This window comes from Lichenostomus cassidix, chromosome Z (genome assembly GCF_008360975.1).
Source record: "Lichenostomus cassidix isolate B80296 chromosome Z, HeHo_3.0, whole genome shotgun sequence".
Classification (NCBI taxonomy): domain Eukaryota; kingdom Metazoa; phylum Chordata; class Aves; order Passeriformes; family Meliphagidae; genus Lichenostomus; species Lichenostomus cassidix.
Window position 1 is genome coordinate 22755995 of NC_139511.1, and position 22999 is coordinate 22778993.

The following is a 22999-nucleotide window of genomic DNA, read 5'->3' on the forward strand; positions in this document are numbered from 1 at the left end:
CTACAGCCATGGGTGCATTTGCCTTTTCACTCCACCAGCATCAGAACCTCCTCTGGCTCGCTCTGCTCCTCCAGAGGCTAAAGGGCAGGCAAAGGACAGCAAACCTCCACGTGTTGTCAGTCCAGGGCCCAAGCATCCTGAACCAGTAAGTGGCAGCTTTGGTCGGTACTGTCCTTGGTGCAGCGCAGAGCTGCAAGTTCCTGATCGGACAGCACTTGCCCTTCGTGACTGAAGATGCTGAGGGCTGGAGTCCTGCCATGACATAGCACTTCAGCCCAGCCACTGACACCTGGGAAACGGGATCTGAACTTTCACATGCAGGCATCATTTTCCCGGGATTCTGACAGGGTCTGTGAGCTTCCCTTGATGACAGAAAAGCAGTAGCGTCATGTCCTTTAATGCTACTGGTGTAAAAGTGAGCCCCTTTGTCACAGTGTCTGTGCAGGTTCCCTGCTGTAAACTGGAGAGAGCAGTTCACAGCCTTGTGGTGTATTTTGGACCCCTGCCTGTTGCAGGGAGCTGCCCCAATCCACACACTATCTAAGTAGCTACTGCAGTCACTGCTTCGACTACACCCTTAGCTTTGATATGACCCAAGGCTGGTGAGAAGAAGCCTGAGCAGCTCTGCATGGCAGAGAGAAGGTCTGTCTCTGAAGGGCTGGAACACAGTTCCTATTGGCCACTCCCTAAGGCTTGAAATCCTGAGGGGAAGCCAGTTGAACCAGAGCCCAGCAGGGAAATGCTCCCTGCTTCTATTCAGACACTCACATAGCAATTCAAGAGCCATTTGGTTACCCATATAAACACCCTTACAAGGATAGCTTTTGCCCTCACATGAGTTGTGTCTCCACTTGCTGCTTCTCCCAGCTCTCTGGAGCCAACTTCCCTGCTCCTTATTGCTTGTCTGTGCTTTTTCCCTGCCCAATAGGCCCCAATAGGAGTAAGGACTCCTCAGCCCAGGCGGGAAAGGTGGAGCAGCAGGAGAGCACAAGTAGAATGTGCAGCACCCAGGAGTTCAGGTGTGTGTGTGAAATTTTCTGGCTTTCTCTGGGTGGGGCTGGGCGTTGCTGGGCTTTAGGAGGCCCAGCGTCAAAGAACCAGTTTGGTGTGCTCGGCAGTTGTAGCATAGACTGGAGAAGGCAGCCCGAGGGCAGGTCTGCTTGCCGACCGACAGACAGCATGGCTGCCTCCTCGGGCTCACTTCTTGAACCTTGACAAAGCGCATTCAAACTGGACCAGAGTAGAAGCAAGGGAGGTTCAGGCTGGGCTTAAGGAGAGCAAAGCATTGACCCGCACAGGCAATCATGCAGCAGAACAAGTGGCTCAGAGAGGTTATGCAGATTCCACCCCTGGAAATTTGGAAGCCCCAGCTGGAAAGAGCCTTGAGCAGCCTGTCCAGATGCCACAGCTTAGCCCAAGTGCTTGGAATTGAAGACTGGGCTAGAGGCCTCCTGGGGTCCCTGGCAGCCTGAACTATCCTGTTATCCTATGAATATTGGACTGGAAATTCGCAGCCATCTCCTCCCCAAGCTCTAGCTTGCAGGCTCCTTCCTTGTTTCACTACTGAAAGCAAGAGTAATTGTGCAAGTACTCATGTCGGCTAGCCAAGCCTGCCTTAGCCAGACAAGAACTGTTGGAGCTCTGGTATCCATTGTATCAGAGAGGAGCATAAGACCTAGCAGGCAGGAAGCTGTTAAGCTGAGAGCACCTGAGCTTTCCAGAAATGTTTTGTGGCTTCTGGAAGCTTGTTTTACTTTCTCACTGGTGACTCTTTCACCTGCGTGAAGGACAAAGAGAGATGCAGCTCTAGTCAGGGAAGGCCAGCATTCTCTTGAGGTGGAGCTAGAGGGCTGTTGGAAGTCGCTGACTGCCCTGGGTGGGACATGGTACCTAGTCTTGGTTTTGGAAAGGAGACTGTGTTGCTATTAAAGGCTTGTTTGTCTGTCCCCTCTCCATAGATGGAAGGAGTTGGCTCCACTTGACACAAAGCGCCACTCCTCACTAGAGGGGGCATTGGAAGTGGAGGCAGAGACAGCGGAGGAGTGGCAGCTCCAGGGGGATCTGCTGAAGCAAGAGAAGGAAGAAGTTCCCCTGGCAGTGCCAAAGGTAAGCTCACCTTATTCCTAGGCAGCACTTGTGGGAAAGGGAGCTGCCCTAGCATGACTGCCCTGACTGCTGCTTCTGGCAGCAGACTAAGACAGAGACTGTGTTGTTGTTCCTCTTGAAAAAGTGTGACCCCCCCACTTCCAGGTTTTCCACCTGCAGAGGCCAGCTCGCAGGGGTCTGGAGAGGCTGCTCCAGGAGTTCTCTCACCAAGGGCACACACTGTCCCAGGTGTGCAGAGAGAAGGCGGTGCTGCTGAGCAAGAATGCTTCCCTGAAAAGCCAACTGGCAGCCATGGAGCGAGACCAACAAGGCCTTTCAGAGCAGCTGGTAGAGGCCAGGTAAAGGCAGGGAGGAGACCCTGGGTGGGACACTCTTGAAGGTCTGTAATTCCAAAGGTGGTAAGCATTGAGTGAGGATTTATTGCCTCCTGCATGCTCTCAACAAGTTTCTTGGACAGAGAAGCGAACAGACATGGGGAAAAAGAAAAGCATACCATGACCTGAATGTTATTTTTCTGACAGCTCAACCCATCAAAGCTCTCCTGAGCCTTGGGCTCCTGCTTGGCACCCCTTGAACGTTCCTGTGCCAAGTGCAAAGCAATCCAACCTGGCTCTGAATTGAGTGCTAGGGAAACCATGCAGATGTTTACTGAAACCGGAAGCTTCCCTCTGGTTTTGGTTTCTCCTTCGGTGCATCTGAACAACATTCTTTTCTTGCCAAGTAGCTTGACATGAGATTTTCAGAATTCCAGGCTCTTACATGTAAATGTTGTGAGTAGGATGCTGACGTTTAGGGTGAACCTGGAGGGTCATGCTGAAAATCTTGAGACCCTTCTGAGCTACCTCTTGTGAAGTATGGCGCAGGACCAGGAGTTGCTTACAGCTGCAGCAGCAGCAGCAGCAGGGAAAGGTCTTGTGACTTCTCGACACTCTCTGGGGATTCCTGTTGACCACTGATTCTTGCTCACTTGTCCACCCACCTCTCTAACCTGTCAAGGTCCCTTGGGCTGGTCCCTCTTCCTTTTTAAGGGAGTGCCAAGACTTTTGGACTACTGCCGGCTTAGATAGCCATTCATAAATGAGCAAATGTTCTTGTTCATGAACTTCCAGAAATTTAAATGGCAGGACACCTGTGTCTCCTCCCAGATAGCACTTGTTCAGATGAAAACCTAGATCTGGCTTCTTACTCATGCTGCTACAAGCAGAAGGTTTCGCTATATTGTTCGGTGCATTCCTTTAATCCCTTTTACTGGGAGACTGTCTGGAGAACAAAGTACCTCTACGTACACTATGAATGGCATTAAACCTTCACGAGTCAGCCCAGAGGCTGGGCATTTGCTCGTTGGCAGAGATATTGTGGGCACAGCCACCCATGTGTGATAGGTCAGGCAACAGCAATCGGAGCTTTGGCTGCTGGGATCAAACTCAGCTAGGCTTTCTGTGCAGTGCTGGGTCATGAGGAAAGCCTGGGCAATCACCTGGAGGGACCTGCTTTGCTATTTTAAATGGTAGAAATATGCTTGCTGTATCTGAGTTGCCATGCAAGCCATTTTCCTTAGTCAGGTGCAGGGCTCTTAAGGGACATCTTCCTGGAGAAACTGCCCATGGGTTCCAGGAGCAATTTCTCTTCATCTTCACAACTTGCAGGTCAGAGAATGAGAGCTTGCAATGCAGCCTGCAGGAGGCTCAGCAGCACATATCGGAGCTGGAGATGGCCAGGAGTCATCTGGAGGCCCAAGTTCGCACAGTCACGCGGGCCAAGGAGGTGATATGTGGTGAGTGCCTCGTGTGCTTTCTTTCTGGTGATCCCCCTGCCCGGTGCAGATGCTCCAAAGCCAGCTTTCTCCGCAGGGCTTCTGAGGAGTGAAGGAGCTGGGGCCAGGTCCCTCCTTGCCTGAAACAGAAAGGGCTTAAGGCCAGTAGCGTCTAGCGCTTGTGTAGTCTCTGACTGTTGCCATCTGTCATGTCTGCAGAGGATGTGAAGGGCCTTCGGCGAGAGCTGCAAGCTCTAAGATGTCTCAGCAAGCAGCAATTGGATGCCATGGCTTAACAGCTCCGCTGCACAGAAGAGCAGTGCAGCAAGGCGCTCAGACTCTGGCAATCTGCTCATGAAGAGGATAAAAGGAAGCTCCTGCAAGAACTGGTAGGAAGCAATACGCACCGGAAATTTTCAGGCAAAGCTTGCTGGGCTGGCTTAGCAGAATAGCAGCCTGAGTATGTGAAATGGCTGCAAGAATCTGCTGTAGGCCACATGTTGCTGGGCCAGGCAGCAGAGAGCTTCAAGGGCTCATAGTTGAAGGCCTCTGAAGACCCAGAGGACGGTGCTGGCCATGGATTCAGGATGGGCATAAGGCAGTAAATGCAGTCACGGATTCAGGGTGGCCATAAGCCAAGTTCCCCAGGAGGCTGGGTGGTCGCCACCCAAAGCATGGCAGTGAAGGGGCAGGATCCTCCCTGACAACCACCTGCCATGCAGCAGACTGCTAACGTTGCTGCCAACTGCAGTCCCAGTAGCTGGGTTCCTTGCTTTCTGGCCTTCCACGGTGGACAGAGGTCTCACCTTTGGGCTCGAAGCATAGGCAACAGGCCTCATGTTCCTTGCATTTCAGTTGGTAGGCTGAACTGGGACTAGGGCATCAGAGTCCTGGCCTCCTCCTCATTCTGCAGTCCATCTGCAGCTTTTCCTGCATCAAGGGCCAGGGCGACTTTGAGAAGAGAGTCTCTGAGAAGAGGCAGAAATCCTTTTCTGTTCTGCTGTTACAGAAGTGACCAGTTCTGCTGGGATGGAAACCAGCCACCAAATTCTCGCTGACTTCAGTGGCAGTAACAGCAGTGCCTGCATCTGATCCCTAAGTCTGGGACTGGGCTGGACAAATGACACCCACAGCACACCAACCCTGAAGGATGTGACTTTGGAAACAAACACCAGCCAATGTCTCCTGCTGTTTGCAGTAGGGTCACACCAGACTGAGGCACGAGGCAGCCCTCATTGCCACCTGGGACTGCGCATGACAGGCCCTGACCGCCCGGAGCTATGCAAGAAACGGAGTGGGGAGCTGTCTCTCCGGACTGAGCTTCCAGATTGAAAAAAGCTGCAGTGAGCAGCCACTGCAAAGGGCAGACAACGAGGCTCTCCTGCACTTCAGCTGTGCCAGCTACCCAGTCCTGGGCAGCGGCTGCCAAGCAAAGGGACAACAGAAGGCAAAGAAAGAGGGACAAACCCAGTCGTACACAGAGACTTTTCATGATTGCTGAGCCCCAGGCGGCCCCCAAGCGTGGTGTCACCCATGAGTCCCTCTCTGGTGACAAAGAGCAGGTCCAGTGGGTGCCTTCCCTAGTTGGCTCACTCACCAGCTGTGTCAGGAAGTTCTCTGCCACATACTCCGGGGACCTCCTGGGCTCTTTGCTCCCTGCTCTACTGTACTGACAGCAGACGTGCCCACCTTCTTTGGTTGCACTTGCAGAGCCTCGTACCTATTACCTGTGGCCACCTGGGAAGCAGGAGCAGTCACAGAGGAGATGTGCCGGCTGCACTGGGCAGCAACCAAAAGCCTCTCTGTGCATAGAGGGAAGCTTGTATCTGCATAGGATATTTTGGCTGTCCTGCTCTTCCTTGGCTTTTGGCTGCAAATGCAATTGCACTTCTTTTTGCGCACCCAGAAGTCCATGGCTGGGTAAAAAGTGGCCAGTGGGCAGTATTTCAAAGGTAGTGTAGGTTGGAATTGATGAAGGAAGATCATTTGCCAATTCCAAACCACACGAGAATGCCCATAGAAGGACTTTCCACTTTAAGAAAGAAGGGACAATGTCGGTGTTGGACCACTAGCGGAGTCAAGAGGCGAGACCTTTCGACTGCTAGAAAAGACTGCCTTTATTATTTAATTAACAATTTATATACACATTGGAGGGCCATTCGGATTGGACCAATATTCATCCGCCCCCAGGGATTGACTCGCCCAGGCGTTTGACCACCTGTATCCAAAAGGCCGTTTCAATAACATGAAACTTTTATCTTTATTTATAAAACATAGAAGAAGAGAGAAATGCCCGTGGGAAAGGATCTGTGCTGCCACAGCTCCCCCTTTTTATTTACGAACCGAAAGGCATTGCTTGTGAACCTCTGTAAATCAGCATGAAGGATCATCTTGGTAGTGGCCAGTTACCAAACAGAGCCTAGATGGAGAACCGATAAGTAGTCTGCCTGGTGGTGGCCAGCCACTGAACAGAGCCCAAACCAGATGCTGATTTAAGGTGAACAGAGGGACTCTCCAGCAATACCCTGGGTAGTGCATCTATAAAACTTAATTGTATATTAAAATTCTATAATTCAGTTAAAACATGCTTTCAAAGTCCTTGCTTTCTGACTCCATAAAAACTTAAATTTCAGTCTCTGCTTGTGGAAGGACCGTCTTCCTGATGGTCAGTGTACTGGTCATCATCAGAAGGATCACTTGGTTGGTATTCTGCATTCTGGTTGTTATTTTGAGGTTGCTGGTTCTGTCTCTGGAGCTGCAGGTCAGGGCGAACGTATTTTGCAGGCAGCCACTGTACCCCAGTATCTGTAGAAACACAAGCATACCCACAACCCCAAGCAATAAGCTCATGTGGGCCTTCCCAGGTGTCAGCAAGTAGGTTCCATACCCATACCTTCGCGTGGGGCAAGCGCAACTCACCTGACGACTGCAATGAGAGAAAACGGTTCAAAATCACAGGATTATTCGAACTCGGTGGCACTGTAAGGTGATTGATTGTTTTCAAAGCTTTTTCCAATTGGCTCTGTGGTGCTTCTCCATGCATTTCCCCTTTTCATTTTTCCAAGACACGCTTCAGAGTACCGTGAGTGCATTCAACAATGGCTTGGCCAGTAGGAGAATGCGGAGTAGCGAATTTATGGTCTACACCCCATAGGTGTAAGAACTGCTATGTCTTCTGTGAGGCATAGGCAGGAACATTTTCGGTTTTCACAGTGGATGGTACGCCCAGGACCGAGAAGGCTAATTCGCAATGTGCAATGGCATCACAACCTTTTTCTTCAGTATGAGCAGTTGCCCATGTAGCTGAGAAGAAAGTGTCAATAGACACATGCACATACTTGGCCAAATTCAGGGATGTGTGTCACATCCGTCTGCCCAAGCTGCAAGGCCTTTAGGCCTCTGGGGTTTACCCCCAGTGGCAGAGGTGAAGCGAGTCTGTGGCAGTCAGCACAAGGACTGAAAATGTCATGAGCCTCAGTTGGCGTCAATTGAAACTGCTTCTGCACGGTATGTGCACTCTGATGAAAGAAATGGTGCCATGCCTTGACTTGTGCAATTTTGTCAGGCTGAAGTGCCACCCATGCAGGGTTGGCTAACATGTCAGCCCTGGCATTGCCTTCTGTTATGAAACCTGGTAATTTGGTATGGCTTCAAATGTGCAAAATATAATATGGATGCACTCAAACCTGAATCGCCTTCCACAGGGTTCGCAATAGTGAAAACAGAGCCGCATTATTGACTTCTTTGAAAAGTGAACAGTCCAAACGTTTGGTTATATCCACTACATAAGCAGAGTCAGTGACCAAATTCAAAGGCACTTGAGAGAACCACTGAAAGGCCATGGCAACTGCTTTCAATTCAACCAACTGAGCAGAGCCTGTCTTGTGGCTTTTCAGCACTTGCCACTCAGATCCTTCCTTCCAGGTGACAATGGCCTTTCCTGTTTTCCCAGAATCATCCGTGAAGACGGTGGGTCCATGAATTGGCACCCGACTGTTCTTTGGCCGCAACGTAAAACTGATTGAATTTGCCAGCTGCAGCAATTTGTGACTGGGCAGATGATAAGCAATCTGCCCTGAGAAACTTTGCAGTGCCCTTTGCAAAGGAGCGCTATTAGCAAGGCTCCATTCAAAGCTGTTCCGTGATATCGGAACAACAATCGTTGCAGGATCCGCTGCCATCAATTGTAAAGACCTGTCATAGATGCTTTGTAGATGCCATCTGGCCCGGTGGAAAGGGGCAAGAGGCAGAGGACCGCAGGCAGCAAAAGAATGCGCGGCCAGCAGTCTGCAGTTCTCCAGTGATTTATTAGGTCCATGGGGTGAGGGTCCGGGGACGGAGAGGTGGGACAGAAAGACAGGGAAAGGCGAAGGGTCGGGAGATCCAGAGGCTGCAAGCTGCCCCCAACATCCAGTTACAAGGGACTATATGGGGAGGGAAATGGGGAGTGGCTTGGCTTGCAGAACCAACCGGGACAGTCAGATGGAAGAGGGAAAGGGATACAGACCAATAGTAACATGAAGGGGGAGGGTACAGAATTCAAATGAACCAATAATACACAACTCAAGGGGGAACAAAGGAGACTCTTCTAGAAACAAGTCCATATAAGAGAGAAGAGGCAGGGGAGAGCTCCGGGCCAAAAGTCTTCTTTGCTGGTGCATAATCTGTCGCAGGGGCTCACTGTCTGCTCTTCTTGTCACCATGACCTAGACAGCATAGGCTGTCTCACCGCCTCTGCGGCCGGCCTCTTAGCTGGTACAACTTGCAGGCATAGCCTGCCGCAAACGCTGATAACGGCATTTGATTATCAGGTAAGCTATCAATTCGAACAATATGGGTGCTGTCTTTTTTGGCTGATGGGGCAAAAAGACCCATTCCAGGATATGCAGAGGGTCATCCCATTGTTTGTTCCACTGGCCAATGATACATGTAGGGTGGAGGTCTGGAGCAGTAATGAAAACAGTGATATCAGTAGAGGGATCTACTCAATAAACCTGACGAACAGAAACAGCTTGCTGCACCTCATTCAGCACCTGTCACACCTCAGGAGTCAATTTCCAAGGTGAGTTTAGATCAGAGTCCCCCTTTAAAATTTTAAAAAGCAGAGAAAGTTGTGCATTGGTTAGTCCCAAATACGGACGTAACCAGTTGATGATACCTAGCAATTTTTGGGCATCATTCAGAGTCTTAACAGAGTCTGAAAACTGCACCTCTTGATGTTATATGGTTCAATCCAAAATTTTGACTCCTAAATATTTCCAAGAAGGCTGTTGTTGAACTTTCTCCAGAGCCACTTGCAACCCATAGGAATGCAAGGCATCGAGTAGGCGATACCATTTGTCTTTTGGCAGGGACCACTATTGGTTCCCATATAGGTGTTTTGGTCAGCCATCGCACAGACAGTGTGGAATACAGTACGCCCTTGCACACAGGACAATTCAGAAGTGGTTGTAGACCTTTATTTTTTGAGTGACAAGGAAGGAAATCATCCAAAAGGCTTGAGGGTTTATGGGATTTTTATCTTGAGTCTGACTCTGAGCTGGCATTGGAGAAAGTAATGCTGAAGTGGTGCTGGTCATCTCCTTCGCTTCCTTGATTGCTTTGCTGCAAGGTTCTTCTATTTGCATTTGAAAAGAGTCCAGTATGGATGCAGGGGACCATGTGACCTGTAGAAGTAATAGAAGTAATAATGTTCATAAACACAATACCAATAGGAAAACAGCCCCACTGCCAATCAATTTCTCTGAAATATTAGGCTCAAATGACAGCTGACATGTCAGGGGTCTGAAGGGAATCTAGTAAGCCAGCTCTTCTAAACAATTGGGCCAGACTAGCAGGCACAAGTTGACTGGGTCCTTTCCTGGGTCGCAGCCTTCTGCTGCTTGGAAAACAATCCCTGCTTTTGCCTGGAGCGTAGAGGGAAGCTCTGGCAAAGCCCAGTCAGTCCCAGCTGCCCTCAAACGCAAAAGGAATACCCCATGTCCTCCCTCGCTGCCTCCAAGCACAACAGCGGCTTCTGTAGGGAGTCCAAAATGTCTCTCTGACACCAAAGTGAGGAGGAACATGTGGAGGAACATGCTCGTGCTGAGGCACACACACAGTACACTGCTCCATCGGACAAGAACTGCACAGGACATACTCAGCAATTTCAGGTCCTTCGCGTCTCTCTAGCAGCTGCTCTGCCTCCAGGCTTGAGCTCGGCAAACTGCTTGTGCTCGGGTCTTCAGGCCGTGGAGTGGACGCTTCCTTGGAGGATGCTGCTGCAGCGGCAGCTTCGATGGCAGAGCCCACATCGATCCTGCACAAGAAATTTGTTTGCATCACAAAGGTGGCTGACAGACATGGCCCAGACATTGCATTTCCAACACAAACCCTTAGGAGCAACACTTGTGTTAGGCTGCAAGCTGAGCTGTCAACTCTTCCACCTCAAGTCAAACCCCACAAAGCAGTCAGAGACTACAGCTTGTCCCTGCCAGCCGTCCTAGAGACTGTGAAAGGGAAAGAACAACTTTGAATTTCACCGCGTCCTGAGGACTGCATTCACCATGGACAGGGACAACTTGTTTCAGAATCTGCATGGGTCACCATGTTCACCTGAACAAACCTCTCAAAAGGCAAAGGGAGCACTGAGAGGCCAGCAGAGATGCATTCAGAGGATTGCTGGCCCTCTGACCAATGCACTAGCAATGCCGTGCTACCCAGGGCAGCAGCTGAGATTCAGCAGACCAGAAAATGTCCTTCTGACCAGCTGCAATGGAGAGCACAGTAGCATGGCAGCCAGAGGCATTACCTATGCACCTGCTGCTGTGCAGGGGAAAGGCGAGAAGGGGAGAGACCACTTGTTTCATGACTGCAGTGGCTGGTGCTCTTTCACTCACCTGCTGTTGCAGAGCCTCCCTCTGCTGCAGCAGGACATTCATTTCCTCTTGCATCCCTTCCAGTTCTTTGTACCTCTTCTCCGCTGCCTTCATCTTCCTCTGAGCTTCCTGCAGCTCTGCCTGCAGCTTGTCCTTGATATTCTGTCAAGAGAAATATCACTAGCACCTGCCATCATGCTCAGGTTTCTCCTCTTTCCTCAAAGCACTCAAGGTCTCAAAAGCATTACCATTCAGCCACTTCCTTCTGCTTCTCTACCCAGCCCTAACCCTTCCATCCTAACCCTTCTTCCTGGTGCTCACCTCTGGAGCCTGCCAGGCTCTGTGCTTCCAGTGCCTGCAGTAGTGCTTGCCTCCCCTTTCTTGAGATCTACACTTCATGCCCTGCATCCTGCCCTTGCCTCTGGCACCTGGCTAGTCAGGCTCACCTGCCCCTTCTCTTGATTCTCTTTCATCTCCTGCCTGAGCTGCTTTAGCTGCTCTCGGCGTCGGGTCAGCTTGAGCTGCAGCTGGCACAGCCCGTCTAATACAGCAGCCTTCTCATGCTCCTGTTCCTGCAGGACCTGCAGAGAAACGAAGAGAAGATGGGTTTGAATTTCCTACACACCACTTGTGTGGCAAGGCTTCAAGACTGATGTGCCCATGCTTTCCAAAAGCATTGTGCTCTCGCTCTCCTGTTTACCAAGGGCCAGCTAAGGGACAGTCTCACCCAGACACAGTGTCCAGAGAATCTGTGCCCATAAGCAGGCCAGGAGAGTCCAAACCAACACTCAAACTCTCTTTTCACACTCTTTGAATCTTGACTGGCTCTTCTCCCTACCTGTTCTTGTTGAGCTTGCATGGTGGCAACTTCCTGCTTCAGCTCAAGCAGCCTTTTCTCATGCTCCCTCTGTATCTCTGCCATGAAGTTTTCCTGTTGCTCTAAGAGCTGCTGAATCTCCAAACGCCGTTGTTCAAGCTGACTCTCCTGATGAGAGGAGAAAGAGTTCCAGATGAAGTCCCTGCCAAGCTCTCCAAATAATAAAATGGAGGTTTCATCCCTTCCACAACCCCCTAGCTGAGAAGTGCACAGTAGTGGCTTTCGGCTCTCCAGCAATCCTGTCCTAACTAGAAACATAGGAGGAGGGTCAGCAGGTGGAAGGAAAGGAGACGCCAGCTTCCTTCCCCGCTCTCATGGCTGCCTGTTTCCTGGCCCCTCTCCCCTCAGGATTTCTGCCTCTTCTCAGAGACTCTCTTCTCAAAGTCGCCCTGGTCCTTAATGCAGGAAAAGCTGCAGATGGACTGCAGAATGAGGAGGAGGCCAGGACCCTGATGCCCTAGTCCCAGTTCAGCCTACCAACTGAAATGCAAGGAACACGAGGCCTGTTGCCTATGCTTCGAGCCCAAAGGTGAGACCTCTGTCCACCGTGGAAGGCCAGAAAGCAAGGAATCCAGCTGCTGGGACTGCAGTTGGCAGCAACGTTAGCAGTCTGCTGCATGGCAGGTGGTTGTCAGGGAGGATCCTGCCCCTTCACTGCCATGCTTTGGGTGGCGACCACCCAGCCTCCTGGGGAACTTGGCTTATGGCCACCCTGAATCCGTGACTGCATTTACTGCCTTATGCCCATCCTGAATCCATGGCCAGCACCGTCCTCTGGGTCTTCAGAGGCCTTCAAGTACAAGCCCTTGAAGCTCTCTGCTGCCTGGCCCAGCAACATGTGGCCTACAGCAGATTCTTGCAGCCATTTCACATACTCAGGCTGCTATTCTGCTAAGCCAGCCCAGCAAGCTTTGCCTGAAAATTTCCGGTGCGTATTGCTTCCTACCAGTTCTTGCAGGAGCTTCCTTTTATCCTCTTCATGAGCAGATTGCCAGAGTCTGAGCGCCTTGCTGCACTGCTCTTCTGTGCAGCGGAGCTGTTGAGCCATGGCATCCAATTGCTGCTTGCTGAGACATCTTAGAGCTTGCAGCTCTCGCCGAAGGCCCTTCACATCCTCTGCAGACATGACAGATGGCAACAGTCAGAGACTACACAAGCGCTAGACGCTACTGGCCTTAAGCCCTTTCTGTTTCAGGCAAGGAGGGACCTGGCCCCAGCTCCTTCACTCCTCAGAAGCCCTGCGGAGAAAGCTGGCTTTGGAGCATCTGCACCGGGCAGGGGGATCACCAGAAAGAAAGCACACGAGGCACTCACCACATATCACCTCCTTGGCCCGCGTGACTGTGCGAACTTGGGCCTCCAGATGACTCCTGGCCATCTCCAGCTCCGATATGTGCTGCTGAGCCTCCTGCAGGCTGCATTGCAAGCTCTCATTCTCTGACCTGCAAGTTGTGAAGATGAAGAGAAATTGCTCCTGGAACCCACGGGCAGTTTCTCCAGGAAGATGTCCCTTAAGAGCCCTGCACCTGACTAAGGAAAATGGCTTGCATGGCAACTCAGATACAGCAAGCATATTTCTACCGTTTAAAATCTCAAAGCAGGTCCATCCAGGTGATTGCCCAGACTTTCCTCATGACCCAGCACTGCACAGAAAGCCTAGCTGAGTTTGATCTCAGCAGCCAAAGCTCCGATTGCTGTTGCCTGACCTATCGCACATGGGTGGCTGTGCCCACAATGTCTCTGCCAATGGGCAAAAGCTCAGCCTCTGGGCTGACTCATGAATCTTTAATGCCATTCATAGTGTACGTAGAGGTACTTTGTTTCCCTGAACCTCTCCAAGTAAAAGGAATTAAAGGAATGCACCGAACGTTATAGTGAAACCTCCTGCTTGTAGCAGCATGAGTAAGAAGCCAGCACGAGGATTTTATTTGAACAAGAACTATCTAGGAGGAGAGACACAGGTGTCCCGCCATTTAAATTACTGGAAGTTCATGAACAAGAACATTTGCTCATTTATGAATGGCTATCTAAGCTGGCAGTAGTCCAAAAGTCTTGTCACTCCCTTAAAAAGGAAGAGGGACAAGCCCAAGGGACCTTGACAGGTTAGAGAGGTGGGTGGACAAGTGAGCAAGAATCAGTGGTCAACAGGAATCCCCAGAGAGTGTCGAGAAGTCACAAGACCTTTCCTTGCTGCCGCTGCTGCTGCAGCTGTAAGCAACTCCTGGTCCTGCGCCATACTTCACAAGAGGTAGCTCAGAAGGGTCTCAAGATTTTCAGCACGACCCACCAGGTTCACCCTAAACACCAGCGTCCTACTCACAACATTTACATGTAAGAGCCTGGAATTCTGAAAATCTCATGTCAAGCTACATGGCAAGAAAAGAAAGTTGTTCAGATGCACCGAAGGAGAAACCAAAGCAGAGGGAATCTTACGGTTTCAGCAAACATCTGCATGGTTTCCCTAGCACTCAATTCAGAGCCAGGTTGGATTGCTTTACACTTGGCACAGGAATGTTCAAGGGGTGCCAAGCAGGAGCTCAAGGCTCAGGAGAGCTTTGATGGGTTGAGCTGTCAGAAAAATAACATTCAGGTCATGGTATGCTTTTCTTTTTTCTCATGTCTCTTCACTTCTCTGTCCAAGACAATTATGGAGAGCACACAGGAGGCAATAAATCCTCCTTTGGAATTACAGACCTTCAGTAGTGTCCCACCCAGGGTTTCCTCCATGCCTTTACCTGGCCTCTACCAGCTGCTCTGAAAGGCCTTGTTGTTCTCGCTCCATGGCTGCCAGTTGGGCTTTCAGGGAAGCATTCTTGCTCAGCAGCACCGCCTTCTCTCTGCACACCTGGGACAGTGTGTGCCCTTGGTGAGAGAACTCCTGGAGCAGCCTCTCCAGACCCCTGCGAGCTGGCCTCTGCAGGTGGCAAACCGGGAAGTGGCGGGGGTCACCATTTTTCAAGAGGAAACACAACACAGTCTCCATCTTAGTCAGGGCAGTCATGCTAGGGCAGCTCCCTTTCCCACAAGTGCTGCCTAGGAATAAGGTGAGCTTACCTTTGGCACTGCCAGGGGAACTTCTTCCTTCTCTTGCTTCAGCAGATCCCCCTGGAGCTGCCACTCCTCCGCTGTCTCTGCCTCCACTTCCAATGCCCCCTCTAGTGAGGAGTGGCGCTTTGTGTCAAGTGGAGCCAACTCCTTCCGTCTATGGAGAGGGGACAGACAAACAAGCCTTTAATAGCAACACAGTCTCCTTTCCAAAACCAGGACTAGGTACCATGTCCCACCCAGGGCAGTCAGCGACTTCCAACAGCCCTCTAGCTCCACCTCAAGAGAATGCTGGCCTTCCCTGACTAGAGCTGCATCTCTCTTTGTCCTTCACGCAGGTGAAAGAGTCACCAGTGAGAAAGTAAAACAAGCTTCCAGAAGCCACAAAACATTACTGGAAAGCTCAGGTGCTCTCAGCTTAACAGCTTCCTGCCTGCTAGGTCTTACGCTCCTCTCTGATACAGTGGATACCAGAGCTCCAACAGCTCTTCTCTGGCTAAGACAGGTGTGGCAAGCTCAGATGAGTACTGCCATAATTACTCTTGCTTTCAGTAGTGAAACAAGGAAGGAGCCTGCAAGCTAGAGCTTAGGGAGGAGATGGCTATGAATTTCCAGTCCAATAATCATAGGATCCCAGGATAATTCAGGCTTGCAGGGACCCCAGGAGGCCTCTAGCCCATTCTTCAGCTCCAAGCATTTGGGCTCAGCTGTGTTTAGTTCCCACAAACAGCCAGGCCATGAGTGGAGCGGGGCTGGTCCAGCCCGGCCTGCACTGCTGTGTGCTGTGCTCTGTGGGCTGGAGCTCCATGGGGGCAGAGGGGACTGCACTGCTGTGCCAGAGGAGACCAACAGGCTTCAGCCTCAATGAGGTGGGGGTGTGGGATGGGAAAAGTGGGGAGGGTCAAGGGGATTCACAGAGCTCATCCGGTGGAAGGACAAGGAAAAGGGAGTGGGAACACAGCAGTGAGGACAGCTGGGAGCTGGAGAGTGGGTCTGAATTACACCAAAACCTCACAGGACTCCTGAGACATTTCTGTTCTCTGGCCAGTGACAGGATGAGTCCCCAGACCTGGGGCTGGGTCTTCCTTAGGTTGAGGGGCATCAAGGAAGGCACTGAAGTGTGGTGAAGACTGTGATGAGCTGGAAACTCGCTGGGGGAAAAGAGGGAGCGGTTGCAAAAGGCAGGTCGGGGAGAGAACTGTTCAGAGAACAGTTGAGATATAGCTTGAGCAAGCTAAAAAATGTCATTCAGGGTCCTTGCAGATTGATTACATTTCAGAAGTTACTGAACAACTTGATTTCTTGGGAGGCTGAGAAGTTACTGAACAACTTTATTTCTTGTTTTCCCTCGAGGTGTACGCTCTGCAAACTTGGGCTGCATTGCCAAAATGATCAAGCAAGTCTCTGCTGCACTTCACACCGTTTCTTCTTTGGCTTCTTCCGGTCCGGTGCTGAGCCCCAGCAGAGCCCTGGCAGAGCCCAGAGCAGCCTCAGCATCCGCAGAGCCCGGCTGGAAGGAGAGAAACCAGAAACCGCCTGTCCGTTGAAGGCTCCTGTCCCCCTTGTCCCAAGCACCTGCTGTGCCTGGGCCATGCTGGCTGTGCTCAGCGCGTTGCCCAAGCCTCCCCATTATTGCTGCCTTTGGGAGGAGAGCAGGAGGGCAGGACGTGTGCCACCACCTGCAGCCAGCCATGGCAGATCCACCTCTTCAGGAGCTGCCCAGAGCGGCATGATTCTGTGCTCGCTGACATCTGCCAAACGCCCTTATGGCACCCATGCCAAGAAGGTGGGGATCCACCTCATGCCATTGGCCACAGGAAGAAAAGCTGGTCCCAAATGATGTCCACAGCCTTCTCCAAGGGCATGTCTGGTCCACGCCGCAGCTGCTCCCAAGCACTTCCCGATCCAGACTGGACACCCGCTAGAAAGCTTCCTTTAAAAAAATGCCAAGAAATAACTGAAACTAGATTACAGACCCTGAAAAGGGGAAACAAGAACAAAAGTAAAATCTTATATTGGTCATGGGCTTGAGGAAGGCCCAACCCCTATATGCTAGGGAAAAACGCAGCCATGGGTGAGGGAAACCCTCCGTGCTTTCTCCCTTCCCCCCTGCACTACTCCCCAAAAATAATGGCAACCCAAAGCAAGCAAAGGGAGTGGAGCAGCCCAAGACCTTCCTTGCCTGCAAACCAAAGCAGCCTGTGCAAAGGTTCTGGAGTCCCCCCTTCTGCTCCCCCCATGGGGGTCTGTTTGTGTTGGACTGGCTGTCCCAGCTCCAGCTCCAGCCTCAGCCCAGGGCATGGTGGGTGCTGGGGGCTGTTGGTAGGGCCAGGAGCCAACTCCCATTTCATAACCACCCCAGCCCATCCCTACAGTGCTGCCAAAAAGCAGCTTGGCAGATGACGGCAGAGTTAGCTGCATCTGCCCAAACAGAGTGGGGAGCCTTTGGTGCCTGGCCAGGCTGTGCAATGCCCAGATCTGTGAGCATCTGCCTGGGTGTGCACTCATCTGCAAATTTGTTGTGGAGCCTGGCTTTGGAGAAGGTGCCTGAATCAAAGTCCATCATCTTCAGCTTGCGGGTGACCAAGTCGAAGAAGAGGTTGTCATCCTTGGTGTCATCCTCGATGTCTCCAGAAGCAGCCCCACCTGATGCAGCTTCTCCAGGGGCTCCTTCTTCCCTGTGGGTGACACCAGGCTGCCAGTGTTGTGCCCAGGGCCCCAGCTGTCAGTGAAGCAGGACAAGCAAAACCAGCTTGGATAGTGGCCACGAGTGCTGGGAAGATCAGCTCAGCTCCAGCACAAGAGCCGCGTGTTCCCATCTGATGGCCCCTGCTCAGTGACAACAGGCATGACAAAAAAAGCCTGGGTTTCTTTGATTTTTATTGCAAAGCCATTTGTGTGGGGCTGTTGCTTACCAGGCCCCTGGATCAAATGGGGCATGTGGCTCTCTCCCTTCTTCTAAGGCAGATGAATATCCTGCATCCAAGGATCACAGAACAGGTCTTCTAATGACAGCCTGTCCAAGGAGCGCATGGATAAACACCACCTGATGAGATCTTTGCACTCTGGGGAGAGAAATCAGAAATCACCAGTCAGTTGGAGAAGGTTCCTGTCCACTTTGCTGTCTCCCAACCCTGCTATTTCCCCTGTGCCACGGAGATGAGCATCCACCTTGAGAGAGCCATCGTGGGAGCGAGTGCGGGCCCCAGCTGATGTTCCGGCCCTTCCTGAAAGGTTGCTTCCCACAGATGATCTGGCGCTGCAAGATGCCTCAGGACCAGATCATAGCTGGCTCGCAGTGGCACCATTGGAAATGGTTCCATTCTGGGGGGCTGTATGACAGTGTTCCTGTGGAATACAGATGGAGTTCAGGTGAATGCTGCCTGCTCACAGAGCCCTGCCCCAGCATCCCTGGGCACGCAGGGGCTGTACCAGTGGCATGTGGTGTGACCCGCTGCCTTCTCGCCAGCACCTGTGACTTCTGCACAAACTCTGGGCTGTAAAAGAAGCCACTGGTTTTGGAAGAGGGCAGCAGAAACCCTGGGAAGGCCCACCCATTACATGCAAAGGGAAAACCCACTCAGTGGTGGGGAAAAACCATGCCTTCATCTTGCCTGCATTGCCTGAAAAAGCATTAACAAGCCAAGGCAAACAAGGGAAGCAGAAGAGTCCAAGCCCTTTGTTGCCTGCACACCGAACCAGCTGGTGCAGAAGTTGTGGCCTCACCTCTCTGCTGCCCTCATGGGTGTTTCTGTCCAGCTGGCTGCCCAAGCCCCAGCCCCAGTCCTGGGCAAAGTGAGTGGTGAAGGCTGTCAACAGGGCTGGAAGCTGCTGCTTCTCCTGCCTCCACTCAAGAGCAACCTGGCTGAAGACTCAGTCCCATGACTGGCAGGGAAGGGGAGAATCCTTGGTGCCACACCCAGGCTGGGCCATGAGAGGTTGAGCAATGAGATGCTGGGACTGGGAGCACAGCCTGGGTGGGCTCACCTGCAAAGTGACTATAGACTGTGTCTTGGAGGTCACTGCCACTGCCAGAATTGATCAATTTTGCCTCTCTGGTGGACAGGTCAATGAGGATGTTCTCTGGTCCCAGTGCAGAACCCTGCAGCTGCTGCAGCACAGCACAGCCTGCAGCACCTGGAGCAACAGCTCCTGCACCACCTCCTCTGAAAAGAACCCCCACATCAGAATGAAATCGAAGAGGTCCTGAGTATTTCCTACCTATGGAAACTGAGGCAGAGCATGGCAATGTGCTTATGGAAATACATCAGGGCAGTCTACTAGTGGACCACCTCAGAAATCATGAATCTGTGTGCATGTGAGGACTGCAAACACCTCCTTTTCCTTTGGTCTTTGCCTTTAGACATGTGAATTGTCTAACCCCATGTCCTCCAGATGTTCAGACTCAAATGATGAAGGTCTTAGATTACTTGTGGAGTCCACTAAGGCTCTTCCTCTTGCCCTGAATAAGGCACATGGGGCCGTTTGCACCAGTTTCCAGATTGATGCTCATGGAGCAATGCTTGAGTCTTAGTTTCCCCTTTCCTGCCAGAGAAGGGATATAAAGTGCCTTCTCTCAATTGTACATCCAGTTGAAAAATCTTTTCTACTCACTTCATCTCAAGCTGCTTTCGTCTGACCTTCTGAGAACCATAGCCCTGCTTCCAGCTGTGAAGCAGGGTGAAGGGACAAAGGGCAGCCTTTGACCTTCAGCTCTTTCCCTGGTAATCCTAATGTGATGACAGCCAAGGACTGATAAGGCAGCTGGACATTCAGCTTTCCAAAGAAATCTCACAGCTCTAGCACATTTGCTCGTCTTCACTTTCCTTCATATGAAACCCATTCCTGCACTTACTCAACATTTAGGGGCTGTTGACTCACCTCTCCAGTTACGTGCCGTGCTGTGCCCTCTGCTCACCCTGCTTCTACCCTTCCTCTTCTTGCATCCTGTTTCAGTGGCATGACAACTGCATTTTTGGCAAGGGTGCAGCCAACTGAGCGATAAGGCACATTCAGATTCTGCACAGCTCTCACCGGCAGTTTTCTCATCCATGCCTTACCATGGGTCCTTTCAGAGGTAGAGGTGGTAGGCACAGGCAGTGCAGTGCAGGGGGAAGAGAGCAAATGGACAAAAACACTGGACAGCAGGCAGGAAAGAGGGTTGCAGCAGAGCAGGAGGTGCCATCCATCCATCCATCCATCCATCCATCCATCCATCCATCCATCTATCCATCCAGCTAGCCAGCCATCCAGCCATCTCACTGTACTTCCCAGCGATGCCAGACCCTTTCTGTCTGGATTGTAGGCTGTTGCTCAGCCTCTTTGCAAGCAGCACCTTGGTGAATTCAAAGAGATCGTCCTGCTGCCCCCTTTCCTGAGGCAATGCTGTGCATAAACATTGAGTTGCAATATAATGCCTTCCTTGGTCTTCAGCTGGAAAGCAGTTCAATCAGATTCTCAAACAGGAAACAATTGTATTTGGAAATGACACAAAGGGTTGTCCTTTCTTCTAAGCATCTATGGATTCACTCAGAAGGTTTCATTGATGATGTGATGACTGTCCATACCAAACAGTCAAAGCTTCATATAATCCTTGGGCAGCCACCTGTCTCACCCCTCCAACCTTTCCAAAGAGTAGCCCATCACTTCTTTCAGCACAAAACCCCAAGAGGTATGTCATGAATTCAAGTCAGCTCTGAAATGTGTGGGGAAACAGCCAAAGAGTTCTTGATATGCAGGTAGAACAAATTGTTATCAAAAGAGACAAACAGAGCTACTGTGGGAAATTTCTGTAAATTAATTACAGATTATAAAATATCAGTTATTATATAAATGAACAGAAGCAAGGAAATATACACAAATGTGTACTTTTGTGTAAACAACATATAAAAACAATATATATGTAAACATATATATATAAAAAACACAGGTATGTACATATCTGTTCCCATAGCACAGTTTTCATTTACGTGCTTTCTGGCTGTCATCCCTCAAGCTGTGTTTGAAAGACAAATGGTGTGTTTGTTGTGTGTGGCACAGTAGTTTGAAAATTTTTGAAGCACTTTGAAAATAGCAAAGAAAGAGAAAGTAAGAACAGAGTTCATCATGGTTCAGCAAAAGGAGACACAGAGCACCGAAGGCTTTGACAGAGCACATTAGTGCCATGGCTCTGGTGTCCTCCCACGAGCTCTGAGAAGCTGTTGGGGAGTCAAGGTTTGAATACCTTTAGAAGGCTTGTCTTATTGGCTGTATTCTGCAATTTTTTACATTAAAAATGTTTAACTTTTCTGTATAACTTTCCAGCAGTTATGTTGGCAGTCATTTGGAAATAGAATAAATTTAATAATTATAAAGCACTGTATAAAAAAGGTAGTTACTCAAAGTAAGGTGTGGTCAACTGGTGTGCAGTGCTCCAGAACAAAAGACCTGCCCATCGTTTTTGCCCTCCATGCTGCCCACATGGACAAGACACAGTAAGGGAGTGTCTTTCTGCTGGAATAGCTTGGAAGAGGCTGGGGAGGTGAAATGAGCAGACAACTGAAGATGTGTATTAATGCTGTCTGGAGGCAGCTGGTGTCAGTGCCAGAAGAGGGGAGACAGTCCATGCTAGTCTAGGAAGACTGGCTAGCTGGAGTTATTCAGACTGTGTAGCTGGGCAAAATCTGTTTGTTTCAAGACATCTGGATGAGAAAGGTGATTTTGCAGGTTTTGCAGTGTTTAATCAGTTGAAGAAACACCCTTGCTGTTTCTCTGCAGGGACTTACTGCAAAAAGAATGTTAAATATGTGGACTGTGATGAAGTAGTGTTAATCACTGACATAATGACTCTTATTATGAGGATTAAATAATAATTTTCTGCAAATTTACCATAGATATTAATTATTGTTAATCATTCTTATTTCTGTAGTTTATTTTGAAATCCCTTGCAGGATTTGTACTTCGAAAAGGTGTATTTAGCATTGCTTTGAGAAGTATTCACATAAATATTTTAGTATTGTCTATTTTTGGTTTAGGGATGTAATGGCTTTACAAATAAAAGTATGAATGCTTGAATACCATGTACAACCATCTCAATGGTGGGACTCATTTAGACTGGGCCTGATTTCTGTGCAAATCTTGTTCAAACTTTTTTCTGTTGATTACTATAAAAATATCATGGATTGTGCTTTTCTCTCAGATAACAGTTGCACGGGTGAAAAAGCTGTACCTCAGTGATAATTCACAAGTTAAAATAATAAATTGCCCTTCAACAAGCATTACAGAACTTGGAAGAAACCATTACAGTCCATTAGTTGCAGTTTAGAGTGCTAATGACATGGTAGCATCGGGCTCATTGAGGAAGGATGCTACTTGACTGCATTGCCTGCCACAGTGCATTAGTAGTGCAGGTGGATGCTGCGAGCTCCTGTCCCAGGCAGATCAAAACCTCTGTTGGGCAGCACAGGCTGCTGGAAGACTTCATTCCCTGCTGCAGACAGCAACCAAGCTCTTTATGGGGCTCTGCACACATTGGAGTCTAGACAATTTAGCGCTGGATATTGAATGTCACCTGTATTGTTACAGGATGTTCCCACCACATCTCATATGGACAGGGACTGCTCTCAAGCTCCATTTCTACTGAAACTCCAGTACATAAACAGTGCAGTATCTTGTCCCTGGCTACTTCTGCTGCGTTTTCATTCGCTGAGCTGAAGTGCCTGAACCTGGTGTAGGTACCCACATGCAATGCCTGGGGCAGGAATGTTGTTACAAAGAAAGCACTCCTTTTCTGCCTGGAGCAGCACTGAGGCATCCCTTAGAGTTCACACCTCACAGTCTTCAGAGAGAAGGTTGAAATCAGGAAGAATGAAGAATCCAATCATAAGAAGCAGCTCACTCCACCTCACAAAGCTTTTTCTGACACAGATGGGAGGAGAAGCCACCACACTGCTTACTGTGTGTGTAAGCAGTGTGGTGGCCCCAGGGCTGAGGAGGCAATCCCCTCACCAGCAGTCATATGGCTATGGATGCTCTCTGTTCCCATGGCCACTATCTCTCTTCCCCAGAATGTTTCCATGTCAATCAATCCCCAAGACCCTATCCAGCTGTCCCAGGACCTGCTTGCTTCTCTTTAGTCCCATGGGCCCTAGTTTGGGGCCCTTTGTTCCAGCCCCATCCATCTTCTCCCGTGCTTTCACCTGCAGAGCAGAAGCAGGTGGTGTGGGGCTGGGCTGGACAGGCAAAGAGGTATCACATCCCTGGGACCACATGCAGGTATGTTTTGTGCTGGTGGAGGATTTCGGAGAGGTGTCCCCTCATAGAGATGAGGTTCCCTCTCACCCCAAGGCTTCCCACTTTAGGATTCCTACAGCAAAACAGTGA

The 22999-nt window shown here is 50.3% G+C and overlaps 2 protein-coding genes across 3 annotated transcripts in view; one reads left to right on the plus strand and one right to left on the minus strand.

The window, feature by feature from the left end:
• The window catches only part of LOC146424513 (uncharacterized), a 32143-nt gene extending 16823 nt beyond the window's left edge, over window positions 1–15320 (minus strand). The window contains exons 1-8 of the mRNA XM_085043440.1: window positions 14648–15320; window positions 14329–14507; window positions 12908–13035; window positions 12540–12709; window positions 11555–11902; window positions 11163–11297; window positions 10738–10878; window positions 6753–6785 (exon numbers count right to left, since the gene is read on the minus strand). Of these exons, the coding sequence (XP_084899566.1) occupies window positions 6753–6785; window positions 10738–10878; window positions 11163–11297; window positions 11555–11902; window positions 12540–12709; window positions 12908–13035; window positions 14329–14375 (1002 nt within the window). The 5' untranslated portion in view covers window positions 14376–14507; window positions 14648–15320. The remainder of the gene's footprint in view (window positions 1–6752; window positions 6786–10737; window positions 10879–11162; window positions 11298–11554; window positions 11903–12539; window positions 12710–12907; window positions 13036–14328; window positions 14508–14647) is intronic.
• On the plus strand, window positions 946–4298 carry LOC146424514 (uncharacterized). 2 transcript variants are annotated; one of them, XM_085042931.1, is made up of 5 exons: window positions 946–1019; window positions 1959–2106; window positions 2266–2444; window positions 3753–3880; window positions 4079–4298. In XM_085042931.1, exons 1-5 carry the CDS (start codon window positions 997–999, stop codon window positions 4153–4155), a joined length of 555 nt encoding a protein of 184 aa, XP_084899057.1. In that variant the 5' UTR covers window positions 946–996; the 3' UTR covers window positions 4156–4298. The 2 variants fall into 2 exon arrangements, with proteins under 2 accessions (XP_084899057.1, XP_084899056.1); XM_085042930.1 differs by having other exon boundaries at window positions 3753–4108.
• Window positions 15321–22999: the final 7679 nt, after the last annotated feature.

Excerpts from the sequence above, each read along its gene's own strand:
- LOC146424514 (XM_085042930.1), top strand. The coding sequence starts at position 997 with ATGTGCAGCACCCAGGAGTTCAG. Across the intron at positions 1,020-1,958 it reads TGCAGCACCCAGGAGTTCAG|ATGGAAGGAGTTGGCTCCAC; the intron begins GTGTGTGTGTGA and ends CCCTCTCCATAG. Across the intron at positions 2,107-2,265 it reads TTCCCCTGGCAGTGCCAAAG|AGGCCAGCTCGCAGGGGTCT; the intron begins GTAAGCTCACCT and ends TTCCACCTGCAG.